Here is a 15411-nt window from a genome sequence, read left to right on the forward strand (position 1 = left end):
AAGCAGCCAAACCAGAAAAGACCGCTGGCAAAAAGTGGCTGACAAATTAAACGCGTGTGCATTGTACTTACTGAAAGCAGCGTTATGGATTTTGCAAATGTTCATTTTTTCCCTCTGCTTAAAAAACATTAAAAAAGTGGCGTGATTATATCGGTGTTTTCAGTATTCAAAGCGCTATCCACACAGGGAGGAACCTGAAGCGAACCCAAAATCTTTCACAGTCTCCTTACTGCAAAACAGTAACACTAACGCTGCGCTACAAGGCAGAGAAGGAAATTAAAAAATGCACCGGACTAGATTTTGTTTTCACTTCTGTTTGGACAACTGTGTCATTCAGGAAGTGTTCACCCATCAAAACATAATTATGCGGCGTATGCTACGCCGCGGGTTGGCTAGTTAGAAATATATTTACTGAGAAAAACGACGTGTTGAATACTTATTTTCCCCGCTGTATATAAATGATTTAGATAGGGATATACAGTATCTCACAAAAGTGAGTACACCCCTCACATTTTTGTAAATATTTTATTATATCTTTTCATGGGACAACACTGAAGATATGATACTTTTTGATCCAATGTAAAGTAGTCCGTGTACAGCTTGTATCACAGTGTAAATTTGCTGTCCCCTCAAAATAACTCAACACACAGCCATTAATGTCTAAACTGCTGGCAACAAAAGTGAGTGAAAAATGTCCAAATTGTGCCCAAAGTGTCAATATTTTGTGTGGCCACCATTATTTTCCAGCACTGCCTTAACTCTCTTGGGCATGGAGTTCACACGAGCTTCACAGGTCGCCACTGGAATCCTCTTCCACTCCACCATGACAACATCACGGAGCTGGTGGATGTTAGAGACCTTGTGCTCCTCCACCTTCTGCTTGCTCAATAGGGTTTAGGTCTGGAGACATGCTTGGTCAGTTTCTTAAGCAGGGCAGTGGTCATCTTGGAGGTGTGTTTGGGGTCGTTATCATATTGGAATACTGCCCTGTGGCCCAGGGAAGGGATCATGCTCTGCTTCAGTATGTCACAGTACATGTTGGCATTCACGGTGCCCTCAATGAACTGTAGCTCCTCAGTGCTGGCAGCACTCATGCAGCCCCAAACCATGACACTATCACCACCATGCTTGACTGTAGGTAAGGCACACTGTCTTTGTACTCCTCACCTGGTTGTCACCACACACACTTGACACCATGTGAACCAAATAAGTTTATCTCGGTTTCATCAGACCACAGCATATGGTTCCAGTAATCCATGTCCTTAGTCTGCTTGTCTTCGGCAAACTGTTTTTGGGCTTTCTTGTGCATCATCTTTAGAAGAGGCTTCCTTCTGGGACGACAGCCATGCAGACCAATTTGATGCAGTGTGCGGCGGGCATATGGTCTGAGCACCGACAGGCTGACCTCTGCAGCAATGCTGGCAGCACTCATATGTCTATTTTCAAAAGACCACCTCTGGATATGACACTGAGCAAGTGCACATCAACTTCTTTGGTCGACCATGGCGAGGCCTGTTCTGAATGGAACCTGTCCTGTTAGACCGCTGTATGGTGTTGGCCACCGTGCTGCAGCTCAGTTTCAGGGTGTTGCCAATCTTCTTATATCCTATGCCATCTTTATGTAGAGCAACAATTCTTTTTTTCAGATCCTCAGAGAGTTCGTTGCCATGAGGTGCCATGTTGAACTTCCAGTGACCAGTATGAGAGAGTGTGAGAGCGATAACACCAAAACTAACACCTGAGACCTTGTAATAATAATGAGTCACATGACACCGGGGAGGGAAAATGGCCAATTGGGCACAATTTGGACATTTTAGGGGTGTACTCACTTTGTTGTCAGCTTTTTAGACATTAATGGCTGTGTGTTGAGTTATTTTGAGGGGACAGCAAATGTACACTGTGATACAAGCTGTACACGGACTACATTACATTGGAGAAAAGTGTCATATCTTCAGTGTTGTCCCATGAAAAGATATAATAAAATATTTTAAAAATGTGAGGGGTGTACTCACTTTTGTGAGATACCGTAAGTAACAAGCTGGTTAAGTTTGCAGATGATACCAAGAGAGGTGGATTAGCAGATAATTTGGAATCGGTTATATCATCACAGAAGGACTTGGACAGCAGACAGGCTCGGGCAGATTTGTGTCATATCCTATCAGGATGGCTTTCTCAGTACTGACAGATGTCAGCTGCTTTCTTGTTTCTCCAGGCCTTTTTTGCACCTCCTTTTCTTCAGGTGTTCAATACGAATTCCCTGCGTCATTCCACTTTATTACACATAACATAACTGATGGACTTATTTGTTTCGATTTCTTTGTATGTGTGGATTACTTGAGTTGTTACCGACATCTGGTGAAAATGTCATGTCAATAGTCCCATTAGAAATAGATTTACTGAGAAAAAAGTTGACGTATTCAGTACTTATTTTCCTTGCTGTATATTAAAAAGAGCAGCAGCCCCAACACTGACCCCTGCTGGACGCCACTCTTAACATCGGCCAATTCTGATGAGGTTCCTCAGGGTAGACTTTTACGATTTAAGCATTTGCTTTTTGCATAAACCTGACTGCTCTTTGTCTTTGCTCATTTTTTGGGGCTTAGCAGTCCTTCCTGATCTTCTCCTTCTTCATCCGCTCATTTGCCGGCCCCCCAACCTGCCGTCTGCTCTTTAAATGACTTCTCTACGGCGACACTCTGCCAGCTCTTAATGCAGAAAATGAGCAAAAAAATTAATAAAAAATAGAATGTGTGGAACCGACAAACACCTGAGTATTTTTATAGGGAGGAAACAAGTTAAATTACGGCCAAAAAAATCCAGAAGGTTTTGTGAAGTCCCGAGAGAGCGTGCAGACTGGCGGTGAAAGGAAAGCACTTAAAATGAGGAAGTTTCCAGAATAAATCTTCATTTAGCCACACTGACTCACTGAGTGGCCTTGAGGAAGCCCCTGGTTCTCCGCCTGTAACAAGGGCCGTGGACGTGTGGCCTCATCTGCAGCAGATGTTGATGTGTTGTTCACACCTCATCCCCTAAAAGTGTACTTCAGTTCCCTTAGGAGGTCAAGGCCATAATGAAAGTGTCAACACCATAATGGAAGCATTCTGTATGTCTTATATTAGGAATCTGGAGAACATGTGCATGATATCCACCCCATAACCCTCCCCAGCCCTCTGATGACCCCTATATGACCCCAACATATTAGGCCACCCAAAATCACTCCCCCCCATTCCACCCAGCACTGACTCACCATGGTGATGGAAAGCACGGACAGTGTTGGCCTTCTGGGTGTGTGAGAAAGGGAAGTTGAACGTGGAGTCTTGGATCCGGTGGAACTCGAGAGAATGGAAGTGGTACAGGTTCATCAGATACTGAGGCACGTGGATGTCAGAGCGGGGGGCCGGGCGGTCCTGCAGGCCGAGCCTGCTTAAGAGAAGCGTTTGGATGGATTGCACCAGGCTTGGTTCCTTTCTTGGGCTCATCCCAGATCTCAGCTTACCCTCATAACCCAGCAAGACGTCTGGTACCAGCAGAACCATAAGAACCAGCAGGTTAGCAGGGACCATTGTGGCTCTAGTAGCAAAAACAAAAACAACAAAAAAAAAAGACAGAAAAGAAGCAGTGAGTGCTGACAGGTTGAAAATATTAAAAAAAACAAACTCAAAAACGAAGCTCCAGACATGAGTGCCAACACAGACACGTACAGTAAAGCCTACGAGGCGTGAAAACAGCAACTTTTACCACAACCTGTCACTTTCAATGGATCTGACAGACACCTTCAGAATTCTTAAGGGCATAATAAGCAGATCTAAGCCGGGGAGTCATCACCACCTTTAAAAGAGCCTTTCTAAATTCTTCGGGGGCTTAATCACTTAAATCCAAAGCAGTAATTTTAACATTCATTCGATTAACATAATGGGGGTCATGAGCAAAGGATTAGGAAAGGCAGACTGAGGGCACGGAACAGGAGACGCCTTCACAGATCACGACGAATAAACACAGATGAGGATGCAGCTGATGCAATGATGGAGTTTTAGGAAAACTGAGGCGGGCGGCTTGTAAAAACAGGAAAAAGAAGGAAAAGAGTGAGGCTTAAAAAAGGCAACTTTCACACGATTCATGTCCTGTCGACACCTGCAGGGCATCGTGGGCACTTTTAGGGGCATCTCGGAATTTCAGTCTTTTCCATGTGAAAGATAAGAGATAGATAGATAGATAGATAGATAGATAGATAGATAGATAGATAGATAGATAGATAGATAGATAGATAATGTGAAAGGCACTATATTAAAGATAGATAGATAGATAGATAGATAGATAGATAGATAGATAGATAGATAGATAGATAGATAGATAGATAGATAGATAGATAGATAGATAGATAGATAGATAGATAGATGTGAAAGGCACTATATAATAGATAGATAGATAGATAGATAGATAGATAGATAGATAGATAGATAGATAGATAGATAGATAGATAGATAGATGTGAAAGGCACTATATGATAGATAGATAGATAGATAGATAGATAGATAGATAGATAGATAGATAGATAGATAGATAGATAGATAGATAGATAGATAGATGTGAAAGGCACTATATTAAAGATAGATAGATAGATAGATAGATAGATAGATAGATAGATAGATAGATAGATAGATAGATAGATAGATAGATAGATGTGAAAGGCACTATATTAAAGATAGATAGATAGATAGATAGATAGATAGATAGATAGATAGATAGATAGATAGATAGATAGATAGATAGATAGATAGATAGATAGATAGATGTGAAAGGCACTATATTAAAGATAGATAGATAGATAGATAGATAGATAGATAGATAGATAGATAGATAGATAGATAGATAGATATTTTTAATTTTAAATAGACCTTTATTAACAATTATAACATAATTGCAGTCAAATTAAGAGCCAAAATTCAACAACATTTAAAAATAACAAAGTTTGTCTACTCATACTTTAGCACTAGACATTCATTTTCCATGGAACATAAAACATCATTTACAGCTCAGATTTCTCTGAATATATCTAATTGATTAATTAGTTTAAAATATGCAAATTCAGTGTTCAATCTCCTTTGAAGGAGGACTTTAACCATTTATAGAGCATCAGTGGTTTTTAGATATTTATCTCTCCATCCATCCATCCATTCTCTTCCACTTATCCGAGGTCGGGTCGTGGGGGCAGCAGCTTGAGCAGAGATGCCCAGACTTCCCTCTCCCCGGCCACTTCTTCTAGCTCTTCCTGGAGAATCCCAAGGCGTTCCCAGGCCAGTCGAGAGACATAGTCCCTCCAGCGTGTCCTGGGTCTTCCCCGGGGCCTCCTCCCGGTTGGACGTGCCCGGAACACCTCACCAGGGAGGCGTCCAGGAGGCATCCTGATCACATGCCCGAGCCACCTCATCTGACTCCTCTCGATGCGGAGGAGCAGCGGCTCTACTCTGAGCCCCTCCCGGATGACTGAGCTTCTCACCCTATCTTTAAGGGAGAGCCCAGACAGCCTGCGGAGGAAACTCATTTCAGCCGCTTGTATTCGCGATCTCGTTCTTTCGGTCACTACCCATAGCTCATGACCATAGGTGAGGGTAGGAACATAGATCGACTGGTAAATTGAGAGCTTTGCCTTGCGGCTCAGCTCCTTTTTCACCACGACAGACCGATGCAGCGCCCGCATCACTGCGGATGCCGCACCGATCCGCCTGTTGATCTCACGCTCCATTCTTCCCTCACTCGTGAACAAGACCCCGAGATACTTGAACTCCTCCACTTGGGGCAGGATCTCGCTACCAACCCTGAGAGGGCAGATTAAAAGATATTTATCTCTATTTCTTCTTATTTTTAAAGTTGCCATCTTGGCCTGGCCCAACAAGAAATTGCAAAGTAAATATTCCCTTTCACAAATTCTTGACACAGACATTCCAAAAATATAAATAAGTTCATTAAATACAATTCCCAAATCCATCAACAAAAAAGCAAGGAAATGCAGTAGTGGTTATAATCTGGTACAATGCAGAAATAAATGATAAATTGTTTCTTTCTAAAGACAAAATGGACACTGATCTGTTGCGCTAGCGCCAATGATTTTTAAGATATAGATAGATAGATAGATAGATAGATAGATAGATAGATAGATAGATAGATAGATAGATAGATAGATAGATAGATAGATAGATAGATAGATAGATAGATATTTGTGAAAGGCACTATATGATATTCTTCATCTATGAAAATTCCATACATGGGTGTCAGAGGATCATCTTCTTGGCACTACCACCCCAGCACACCAGGGGGTGTAATTGCTAACCACTTTGTGTGCTTTTCCTCCCACAGCTCTAAGAAGATGCCATGAGGGCAACTGACCCCACCTCATCTCGTCCACAAGCTGTAAAAGTAGGGTGGTCCCAGAAGGAGGCGTCTCTGTTTAGGAGATGAGAGACCCTCACCACGGAGCTCAGATCCTAACGCCTGGACTGCCTTAGGACTAATGTCACATTATACCTTTTTGTTTTTTTAGCACCATTGAGCACCTGCTGTTTTTGTTTCTGTTTTAGTAAATTAAATGGGATGGCCCAGTTGGCACTCCATCGTTTCGTTTCAGCTCCTGTGTTTCTACCGCTTGATGACATACGCCATTGCACACGTGTTTTGTGAACAAAACAAGAGCCTTCATTCCATGTAGTGACTTTTTGTGGTGAACCTTTACAGATACAGTACAAGCATTTCACTTCTTCTGCTCTGGTCCCCGTCCAGCTCGTCGCCGAGTGCAGGTACAAAGTGCTGAGTCAACTTCTCAGGCACATACAAATACAAATGTAACTAATTGCTAAGTATGTAATGAGTACACAAAGCAAGGAGGCAGAGAAGATCATCAAGTATAAAGACCAAGGGATCGAAGTCAGATGCAGGACAAAAGTGGGAAACATCAAGAACGAGTTCCAAGAGCAGTTGGATAAACTCCCATGTAGAATCAGCGTGAACAAGATCCAGAAGATCAGAGTCTTCGGCATGGCCCACAATCTTAGACAAGCTAAAGAACAAGATGAGTGGTCTGCTTGACCTTTAACAAACATGCCAGTGTTCGTCACTGCTCTGAGAGGAGGGTGATAATAATAATAATAATAATAATAATAATAATAATAATAATAATCTGTGGTGGGCTGGCGCCCTGCCCAGGGTTTGTTTCCTGCCTTGTGCCCTGTGTTGGCTGGGATTGGCTCCAGCAGACCCCCGTGACCCTGTAGTTAGGATATAGCGGGTTGGATAATGGATGGAGGGTGGCACGGTGGCGCAGTGGGTAGCACTGCTGCCTCGCAGTTGGGAGACCTGGGGACCTGGGTTCACTTCCTGGGTCCTCCCTGCGTGGAGTTTGCATGTTCTCCCCGTGTGTGCGTGGGTTTCCTCCGGGCGCTCCGGTTTCCTCCCACAGTCCAAAGACATGCAGGTTAGGTGGATTGGCGATTCTAAATTGGTCCTAGTGTGTGCTTGGTGTGTGGGTGTGTTTGTGTGTGTCCTGTGGTGGGTTGGCACCCTGCCCGGAATTGGTTCCTGCCTTGTGCCCTGTGTTGGCTGGGATTGGCTCCAGCAGACCCCCGTGACCCTGTGTTCGGATTCAGCGGGTTGGAAAATGGATGGATGGATGGATGGATGGATAATGGATGGATGGATATATATAAAATAGCACAATACATGCACCATGTGTTAGAAAATAGAAAGACAATAATAACAGAATAAAGTAAATTTTAAAATATGTAAAAAAGTAAATAAAATCTCTTAGACTCCAAAGTCTGTTTGTCTGTCTGTCCTCTTTTCATGAGAGAACAACTTAACGGATTTAGATCATTTTTTTTTTCCTATCATTTGCTTGAACATTCCGGTTGATTTTGCAACTTCTCTCATTGCACTATGAATCATAGTTCACTTGCAGGAGTGATATATTCACGCTAATCCGACACAGATGCTGCGGGCCAAGGGGAGGGGGAAGACTGATGTCAGGAGTAGAGAGCTGGGCCGGGCCCTCCTCCCTGTCCTGTTTTACTTCTATGCAGGTGAAGCCGCGGGGGCCAGCTAGCATATAAAGTAAATGTAACATGCACATGATGTTTAAAAAAAATTAAAAAGTGTATATGATAGAGATTTTAAAAAGAAAAAATTTAAAAATGGCTCATAAAGGTATTACTTTATCTTCCAAAATTGCTGTTACAGCAAACGCAGCCACAATGTCCTCCAAATCCAAACGTTACAACATTAGAACAGTCTGGACGAGAAGATGCCATTCAGCCCAACAGAGCTCACCAGTCCTGCCCATTTCATTCTTCTAAAATCACATCAAGTGGAGTTTTAAACATCCCTAAAGTCCTACTGTCTACCACACTACTTGGTTGCTTATTCCATGTTTCTGTGGTTCTCTGTGTAAAGAAAAACTTCCTAACGTTTGTGTGAAATGGACCTTTAAGAAGTGTCCAACTTAGTCCTCGTGATCTTGCTGAACTCATTTTAAAGTCACAGTCTTGATGCACTGGACTCATTCCCTTCCTAATTTTAAACACTTCAGTCAGGTCTCCTCTTCATCTTCTTCTCCTTAAACTGTAAAGGCTCAGCTCTTTTAATCTTTCCTCATAACTCATCCCCTGTAGCCCTAAGTCAGCCTAGTCGCTCTTCTCTGGACCTTCTCTTGTGCTGCTATGTCCTTTTTATAGCCTGGAGACCAAAACTGCACCCGGTACTCCAGATGAGGCCTCACCAGTGTGCTATAAAGCTTGAGCAGAACCTCCTTGGACTCCACACATCAAGGCGCTATATTACGTGACATTCTGTTAGCCTTCTTAATGGCTTCTATACACTGTGTAGCAGTTGAAAGTGATAAGTCCACTACTAATCCAAAATCCTTATAAAGTTGACTTTCGATTTTCAGACCTCCCATTGTGTAGTCCAACCTAACATTTGTACTTTCTACATGCAATACTTTATACATATAAATAAAATGCATTATTATTATTATTATTATTATTATTAAATGCGGTGGGCTGGTGCCCTGCCTGGGGTTTGTTTCCTGCCTTGCACCGTGTGTTGGCTGGGATTGGCTCCAGTAGACCCCCGTGACTCTGTAGTTAGGATATAGCGGGTTGGATGATGGATGGATGGATGGATGGATGGATGGATGGATGGATGGATGGATGGATGGATTATTATTATTATTATTATTATTATTATTATTATTATTATTACATGCGGTGGGCTGGCGCCCTGCCCGGGGTTTGTTTCCTGCCTTGCACCCTGTGTTGGCTGGGATTGGCTCCAGCAGACCCCCGTGACCCTGTGTTAGGATATAGCAGGTTGGATGATGGATGGATGGATGGATGGATGGATGGATGATGGATGGATTATTATTATTATTATTATTATTATTATTACATGCGGTGGGCTGGCGCCCTGCCCGGGGTTTGTTTCCTGCCTTGCACCCTGTGTTGGCTGGGATTGGCTCCAGCAGACCCCCGTGACCCTGTAGTTAGGATAGAGTGGGTTGGATGATGGATGGATGGATGGATGGATGGATGGATGGATGGATGGATGGATTATTATTATTATTATTATTATTATTATTATTATTATTATTACATGCAGTGGGCTGGCACCTTGCCCAGGGTTTGTTTCCTGCCTTGTGCCCTGTGTTGGCTGGGATTGGCTCCAGCAGACCCCCGTGACCCTGTGTTAGGATATAGCAGGTTGGATGATGGATGGATGGATGGATGGATGGATGGATGGATGGATGGATTATTATTATTATTATTATTACATGCGGTGGGCTGGCGCCCTGCCCGGGGTTTGTTTCCTGCCTTGTGCCCTGTGTTGGCTGGGATTGGCTCCAGCAGACCCCCGTGACCCTGTGTTAGGATATAGCAGGTTGGATGATGGATGGATGGATGGATGGATGGATGGATGGATGGATGGATGGATTATTATTATTATTATTATTACATGCGGTGGGCTGGCGCCCTGCCCGGGGTTTGTTTCCTGCCTTGCACCCTGTGTTGGCTGGGATTGGCTCCAGCAGACCCCCGTGACCCTGTAGTTAGGATAGAGTGGGTTGGATGATGGATGGATGGATGGATGGATGGATGGATGGATGGATGGATTATTATTATTATTATTATTATTATTATTATTATTATTACATGCAGTGGGCTGGCACCTTGCCCAGGGTTTGTTTCCTGCCTTGTGCCCTGTGTTGGCTGGGATTGGCTCCAGCAGACCCCCGTGACCCTGTGTTAGGATATAGCAGGTTGGATGATGGATGGATGGATGGATGGATGGATGGATGGATGGATGGATGGATTATTATTATTATTATTATTATTATTATTATTATTATTATTATTATCATGCGGTGGGCTGGCGCCCTGCCCGGGGTTTGTTTCCGGCCTTGCACACTGTGTTGGCTGGGATTGGCTCCAGCAGACCCCCGTGACCCTGTAGTTAGGATATAGCAGGTTGGATGATGGATGGATGGATTATTATTATATTTATTAACATTAAATTTCATCTGCCACAAATCTGCCCAAGCCTGTATGCTGTCCAAGTCCCTCTGTGATGATTCAATGGATTTTCGATTATATGCCAATCCACCTATCTTGGTATCATCTTCAGACTTAACCAGCTTGTTATTTATATTCCTGTTCAAATTATTTATCTATTTCAAAAACAGTAGTGGCCCCAGCACTGACCCCTGCTGGACACCACTCTTAACGTTAGCTAGTTCTGATGAGGTTCCTCACACCATCACCCTCAGCTTTCTGTGTCTGAGCCAATTCTGTACCCATCTACACACCACACCCTGAACTGCCACTATTTTTATTTTGATGCCCAACCTCTCATGTGGCATCTTGTCAAACACTTTCTGAAGGCTTTGAACGTTGAGCTGTCAGGCTGAAAGTCTGTCCTGTCTTATTGCAGATTTCAAGTAAGATTTAATGAGCTTTAAAAACGGAATAACAGAGATACAGGAAGAGCCAGCCAAACTGAGTAACTGGGCGAGAAGGACCTTTGGTCAAAGAGGTGGCCGAGAACCCAATGGTCACTGTAAGAGAGCTACAGATGTTCTCTGCTGAGATGAGAGAATCTGTTGAAGTGATGGTCATCTCAGCAGCACTCAAGCATTTATAGCTGGATGGTCAGTGAGGGAAGAATGGAGTGTGAGATCGACAGGCGGATCGGTGCAGCATCCGCAGTAATACAGGCTCTGCATCGGTCTGTCGTGGTGAAAAAGGAGCTGATCTGTAAGGCAAAGCTCTCAATTTACCAGTCGATCTATGTTCCTACCCTCACCTATGGTCATGAGCTATGGGTAGTGATCGAAAGAACGAGATCGCGAATACAAGCGGCTGAAATGAGTTTCCTCCGCAGGGTGTCTGGGCTCTTCATTAAAGATAGGGTGAGAAGCTCAGTCATCCGGGAGGGGCTCCTCCGCATCGAGAGGAGTCAGTTGAGGTGGCTCGGGCATCTGATCAGGATGCCTCATGGACGCCTCCCTGGTGAGGTGTTCCGGGCACGTCCAACTGGGAGGAGGCCCCGGGGAAGACCCAGGACACACTGGAGGGACTATGTCTCTCGACTGGCCTGGGAACACCTTGGGATTCCCCCAGAAGAGGTAGTAGAAGTGGCCGGGGAGAGGGAAGTCTGGGCATCTCTGCTCAAGCTGCTGTCCCCACGACCCGACCTCGGATAAGTGGAAGAAAATGGATGGATGAATGGACGGTCAGATGGAAGCCAATTTTGAGTAAAAGGCATGAGGCAGCCTGCTTGGGAAAAGATTCTCTGGTCTGATGAGAAAAAAACTCTTTGGACAAAACTCCAAGCACTATGTATGGTGAAGACCAGGCACTGCTCATCACCTTCCTGATAGTGAAGTATGGTGGTGGTAGCACCATGCTTTGGGGGTGTTTTTCAGCAGCAGGAAACTGGTCACCGTTGAGAGAAGGATGAATGCACTCAAACACAGAGAGGTCATTGAAGAGAACCTGCTCCAGAGTGCATGTGACCTCAGACTGGGGCACAACGGTGATCTAAAGTCAAGACAACGCCAGACAGGCTTTGGCACAAGTCTCTGAGGGTCCCAGCCAAAGCCCAGACTTAAACCCCATAGAACTTCTGAGGAGAGAGCAGAAGATGGCAGCTGACAGACTCTTCCCATCCAATCTAACAGAGCTTAAGAGGATCAGCCAGGAAGAACTGGATAAATTATCTCAAATCCAGGAGTGCAAAGCTTGTAGAGACCTGCCATGAAGCCTTGGAGCTGCCAAAGAGGCTTCTACAGAGTAATGAATTAAGGCTCTGAATACTTGGAGCAATGATTCAATTCAGGTTTTGATTATTAATAAATTTGCAAACCTTTCTGAAAACATATTCTCACTTTGTTCATTTGCTGCTTTCCCACCATCCATCCATCCTTTATCCAACCTGCTATATCCTAACTACAGGGTGCACGGAGGTCTTGCTGGGGCCAATCCCAGCCAACACAGGGCGCAAGGCAGGGCGTCAGCCCACCACAGGGCACACACACACACCAAGCACACACTAGAGATAATTTAGGATCGCCAATGCACCTAACCTGCATGTCTTTGGACTGTGGGAGAAACCCACACAGATACGGGGAGAACATGCAAACTCCACGCAGGGAGGACCTGGGAAGCAAACTCTAGTGTCCTAACTGCGAGGCAGCAGCGCTACCACTGCGCCACTGTGCCGCCCCGCTTTCCCACCACAGGGAACCAGGGACTTTTGTAGCATTCCCACTGCAGGAACTCAGGACATTTGTGGTTCCTGGAACTTTTTTTCTGTAGCTCCCACTCCAGGGTGTGTACTTTCTATTCAACCAAGAACTATTGTGAGTTTGGCGCATTTGATGCATGACACTGACTGGTGGACCACTAGCACTGGTGCCATCTTATAAATCTGTTAGTCGTCTGGACTTTGGAGAGCTGATGATGAAGATGGAGTGCCATCTCTCCCACTTGAAAAACTGTTCATAGATTCCTTACTACAGTCCTGCTCCATGCACTGCATTGAAATGGTAATCTCCACCATAAAGTCGCAGATGCATTGAAGCAATAAGTGTGTGTGGGGGGGGGTAACACTCCCTCCCACCGTGAACTCCCCAATGCCCCTCAGTTCATATCACATGGCTCTTCATTGCGCAGATTTTGTATAAAGTTTACACTTCCTGTTATGCGGTGGGAACACAGCACACTAAAGTGGCCGGAGACCACCCTTTATCACACAGGAACTCATTGGTCCTGGAAAACAAAGTTCCTGTGGTGGGAAAACACCAATTATGGGATATTGAGTGTGGATGGATGGGCAAAAGGGGCAACATTTTCCATTGAAATGAAATCCACAACACAAATAAATGTGAAGAAATTGAAGACTTCGGAATATTGTACTGTATGTACTGAGATTGAACTTCTTGTTTTTACATTTTTTCAACCAGGGGCTAAACACAAACATTAGCAGACCCCCCCCCCCCCCACCACCACCCCCACCTTTATAAACAGGTACTTTAACTTAAATTGTTTTAGGGAATCCGCTGATATGTTAATGTAACTTCATCCCTAACCCCCAACCGGGAGAAGACTCCTTTAGCAGATGGACTCCAGCTCTTAACTAATCAGTGACATGGAGGTCATCAGCCTCTTTAAAAGTTGAACCTTGAGATAAGAAAAGTGACAAGAGTCTCGGAAAAACAGACAACAAAAAAAAGATAAAATAGTTTAGGAGATAAGCAGACTATGGAGTAAATACGGTAAGAATGGAGGGGGAAGGCTGGATCAGACCGATCTGTTCAGGGCCCACTCAGATAACACCGCAGGGCGCCGCTGATATGGGAGAAAGGCTGTTGGGGGGATTTTAGAGGGAGGGTTAGGACTGGAAACTCCAAGTGAAACATACATTTTCCAAATTTTAATGGCTATGCTGCGATGGGTCACTGTTGGGTAGCCATCAATTATACTTAATTGTATTATACATTGGTATGATGGCGGCACAGTGGTGCAGTGGGTAGCGCTGCTGCCTCGCAGTAAGGAGACCTGGGTACGCTTCCCGGGTCCTCCCTGTGTGGAGTTTGCATGTTCTCCCCGTGTCTGCGTGGGTTTCCTCCCACAGTCCAAAGACATGCAGGTTAGGTGCATTGGTGATTCTAAATTGTGCTTGGTGTGTGTGTGTGTGTCCTGTGGTGGGTGGGATTGGCTCCAGCAGACCCCTGTGACCCTGTGTTCGGATTTAGCAGGTTAGTGGATGGATGGATGGATATGATTATATTGATTATTATTAATTACATTTACAGTGCATCCGGAAAGTATTCACAGCGCATCACTTTTTCCACATTGTTATGTTACAGCCTTATTCCAAAATTGATTAAATTCACTTTTTCCTCAGAATTCTACACACAACACCCCGTAATGACAACGTGAAAAACGTTTACTTGAGGTTTTTGCAAATTTATTAAAAATAAAAAAATTGAGAAAGCACATGTACATAAGTATTCACAGCCTTTGCCATGAAGCTCAAAATTGAGCTCAGGTGCATCCTGTTTTCCCTGATCATCCTTGAGATGTTTCTGCAGCTTCACTGGAGTCCACCTGTGGTAAATTCAGTTGACTGGCCATGATTTGGAAAGGCACACACCTGTCTATAGAAGGTCCCACAGTTGACAGTTCATGTCAGAGCACAAACCAAGCATGAAGTCAAAGGAATTGTCTGTAGACCTCCGAGACAGGATTGTCTCGAGGCACATATCTGGGGAAGGTTACAGAAAAATTTCTGCTGCTTTGAAGGTCCCAATAAGCACAGTGGCCTCCATCATCAGTAAGTGGAAGAAGTTCGAAACCACCAGGACTCTTCCTAGAGCTGGCCGGCCATCTAAACTGAGCGATCGGGGGAGAAGGGCCTTAGTCAGGGAGGTGACCAAGAACCGATGGTCACTCTGTCAGAGCTCCAGAGGTCCTCTGTGGAGAGAGGAGAACCTTCCAGAAGGACAAGCATCTCTGCAGCAATCCACCAATCAGGCCTGTATGGTAGAGTGGCCAGACGGAAGCCACTCCTTAGTAAAAGGCACATGGCAGCCCGCCTGGAGTTTGCCAAAAGGCACCTGAAGGACTCTCAGACCATGAGAAAGAAAATTCTCTGGTCTGATGAGACAAAGGTTGAACTCTTTGTTGTGAATGCCAGGCGTCACGTTTGGAGGAAACCAGGCACCATTCATCACCAGGCCAATACCATCCCTACAGTGAAGCATGGTGGTGGCAGCATCATGCTGTGGGGATGTTTTTCAGCGGCAGGGATTGGGAGACTAGTCAGGATAAAGGGAAAGATGACTGCAGTAATGTACAGGGACAT

At 44.6% G+C, this 15411-nt stretch overlaps 1 protein-coding gene across 1 annotated transcript in view; it reads right to left on the reverse strand.

The window, feature by feature from the left end:
• bmp16 (bone morphogenetic protein 16) overlaps positions 1-15411 on the reverse strand; it is a 78405-nt gene that overhangs the window by 36709 nt on the left and 26285 nt on the right. Inside the window, exon 2 of the mRNA XM_028795728.2 lies at positions 3248-3570. Coding sequence (XP_028651561.1) covers positions 3248-3563 — 316 coding nt within the window. The 5' untranslated portion in view covers positions 3564-3570. The remainder of the gene's footprint in view (positions 1-3247; positions 3571-15411) is intronic.

The sequence above is a fragment of the Erpetoichthys calabaricus genome, chromosome 1 (genome assembly GCF_900747795.2).
Source record: "Erpetoichthys calabaricus chromosome 1, fErpCal1.3, whole genome shotgun sequence".
Classification (NCBI taxonomy): domain Eukaryota; kingdom Metazoa; phylum Chordata; class Cladistia; order Polypteriformes; family Polypteridae; genus Erpetoichthys; species Erpetoichthys calabaricus.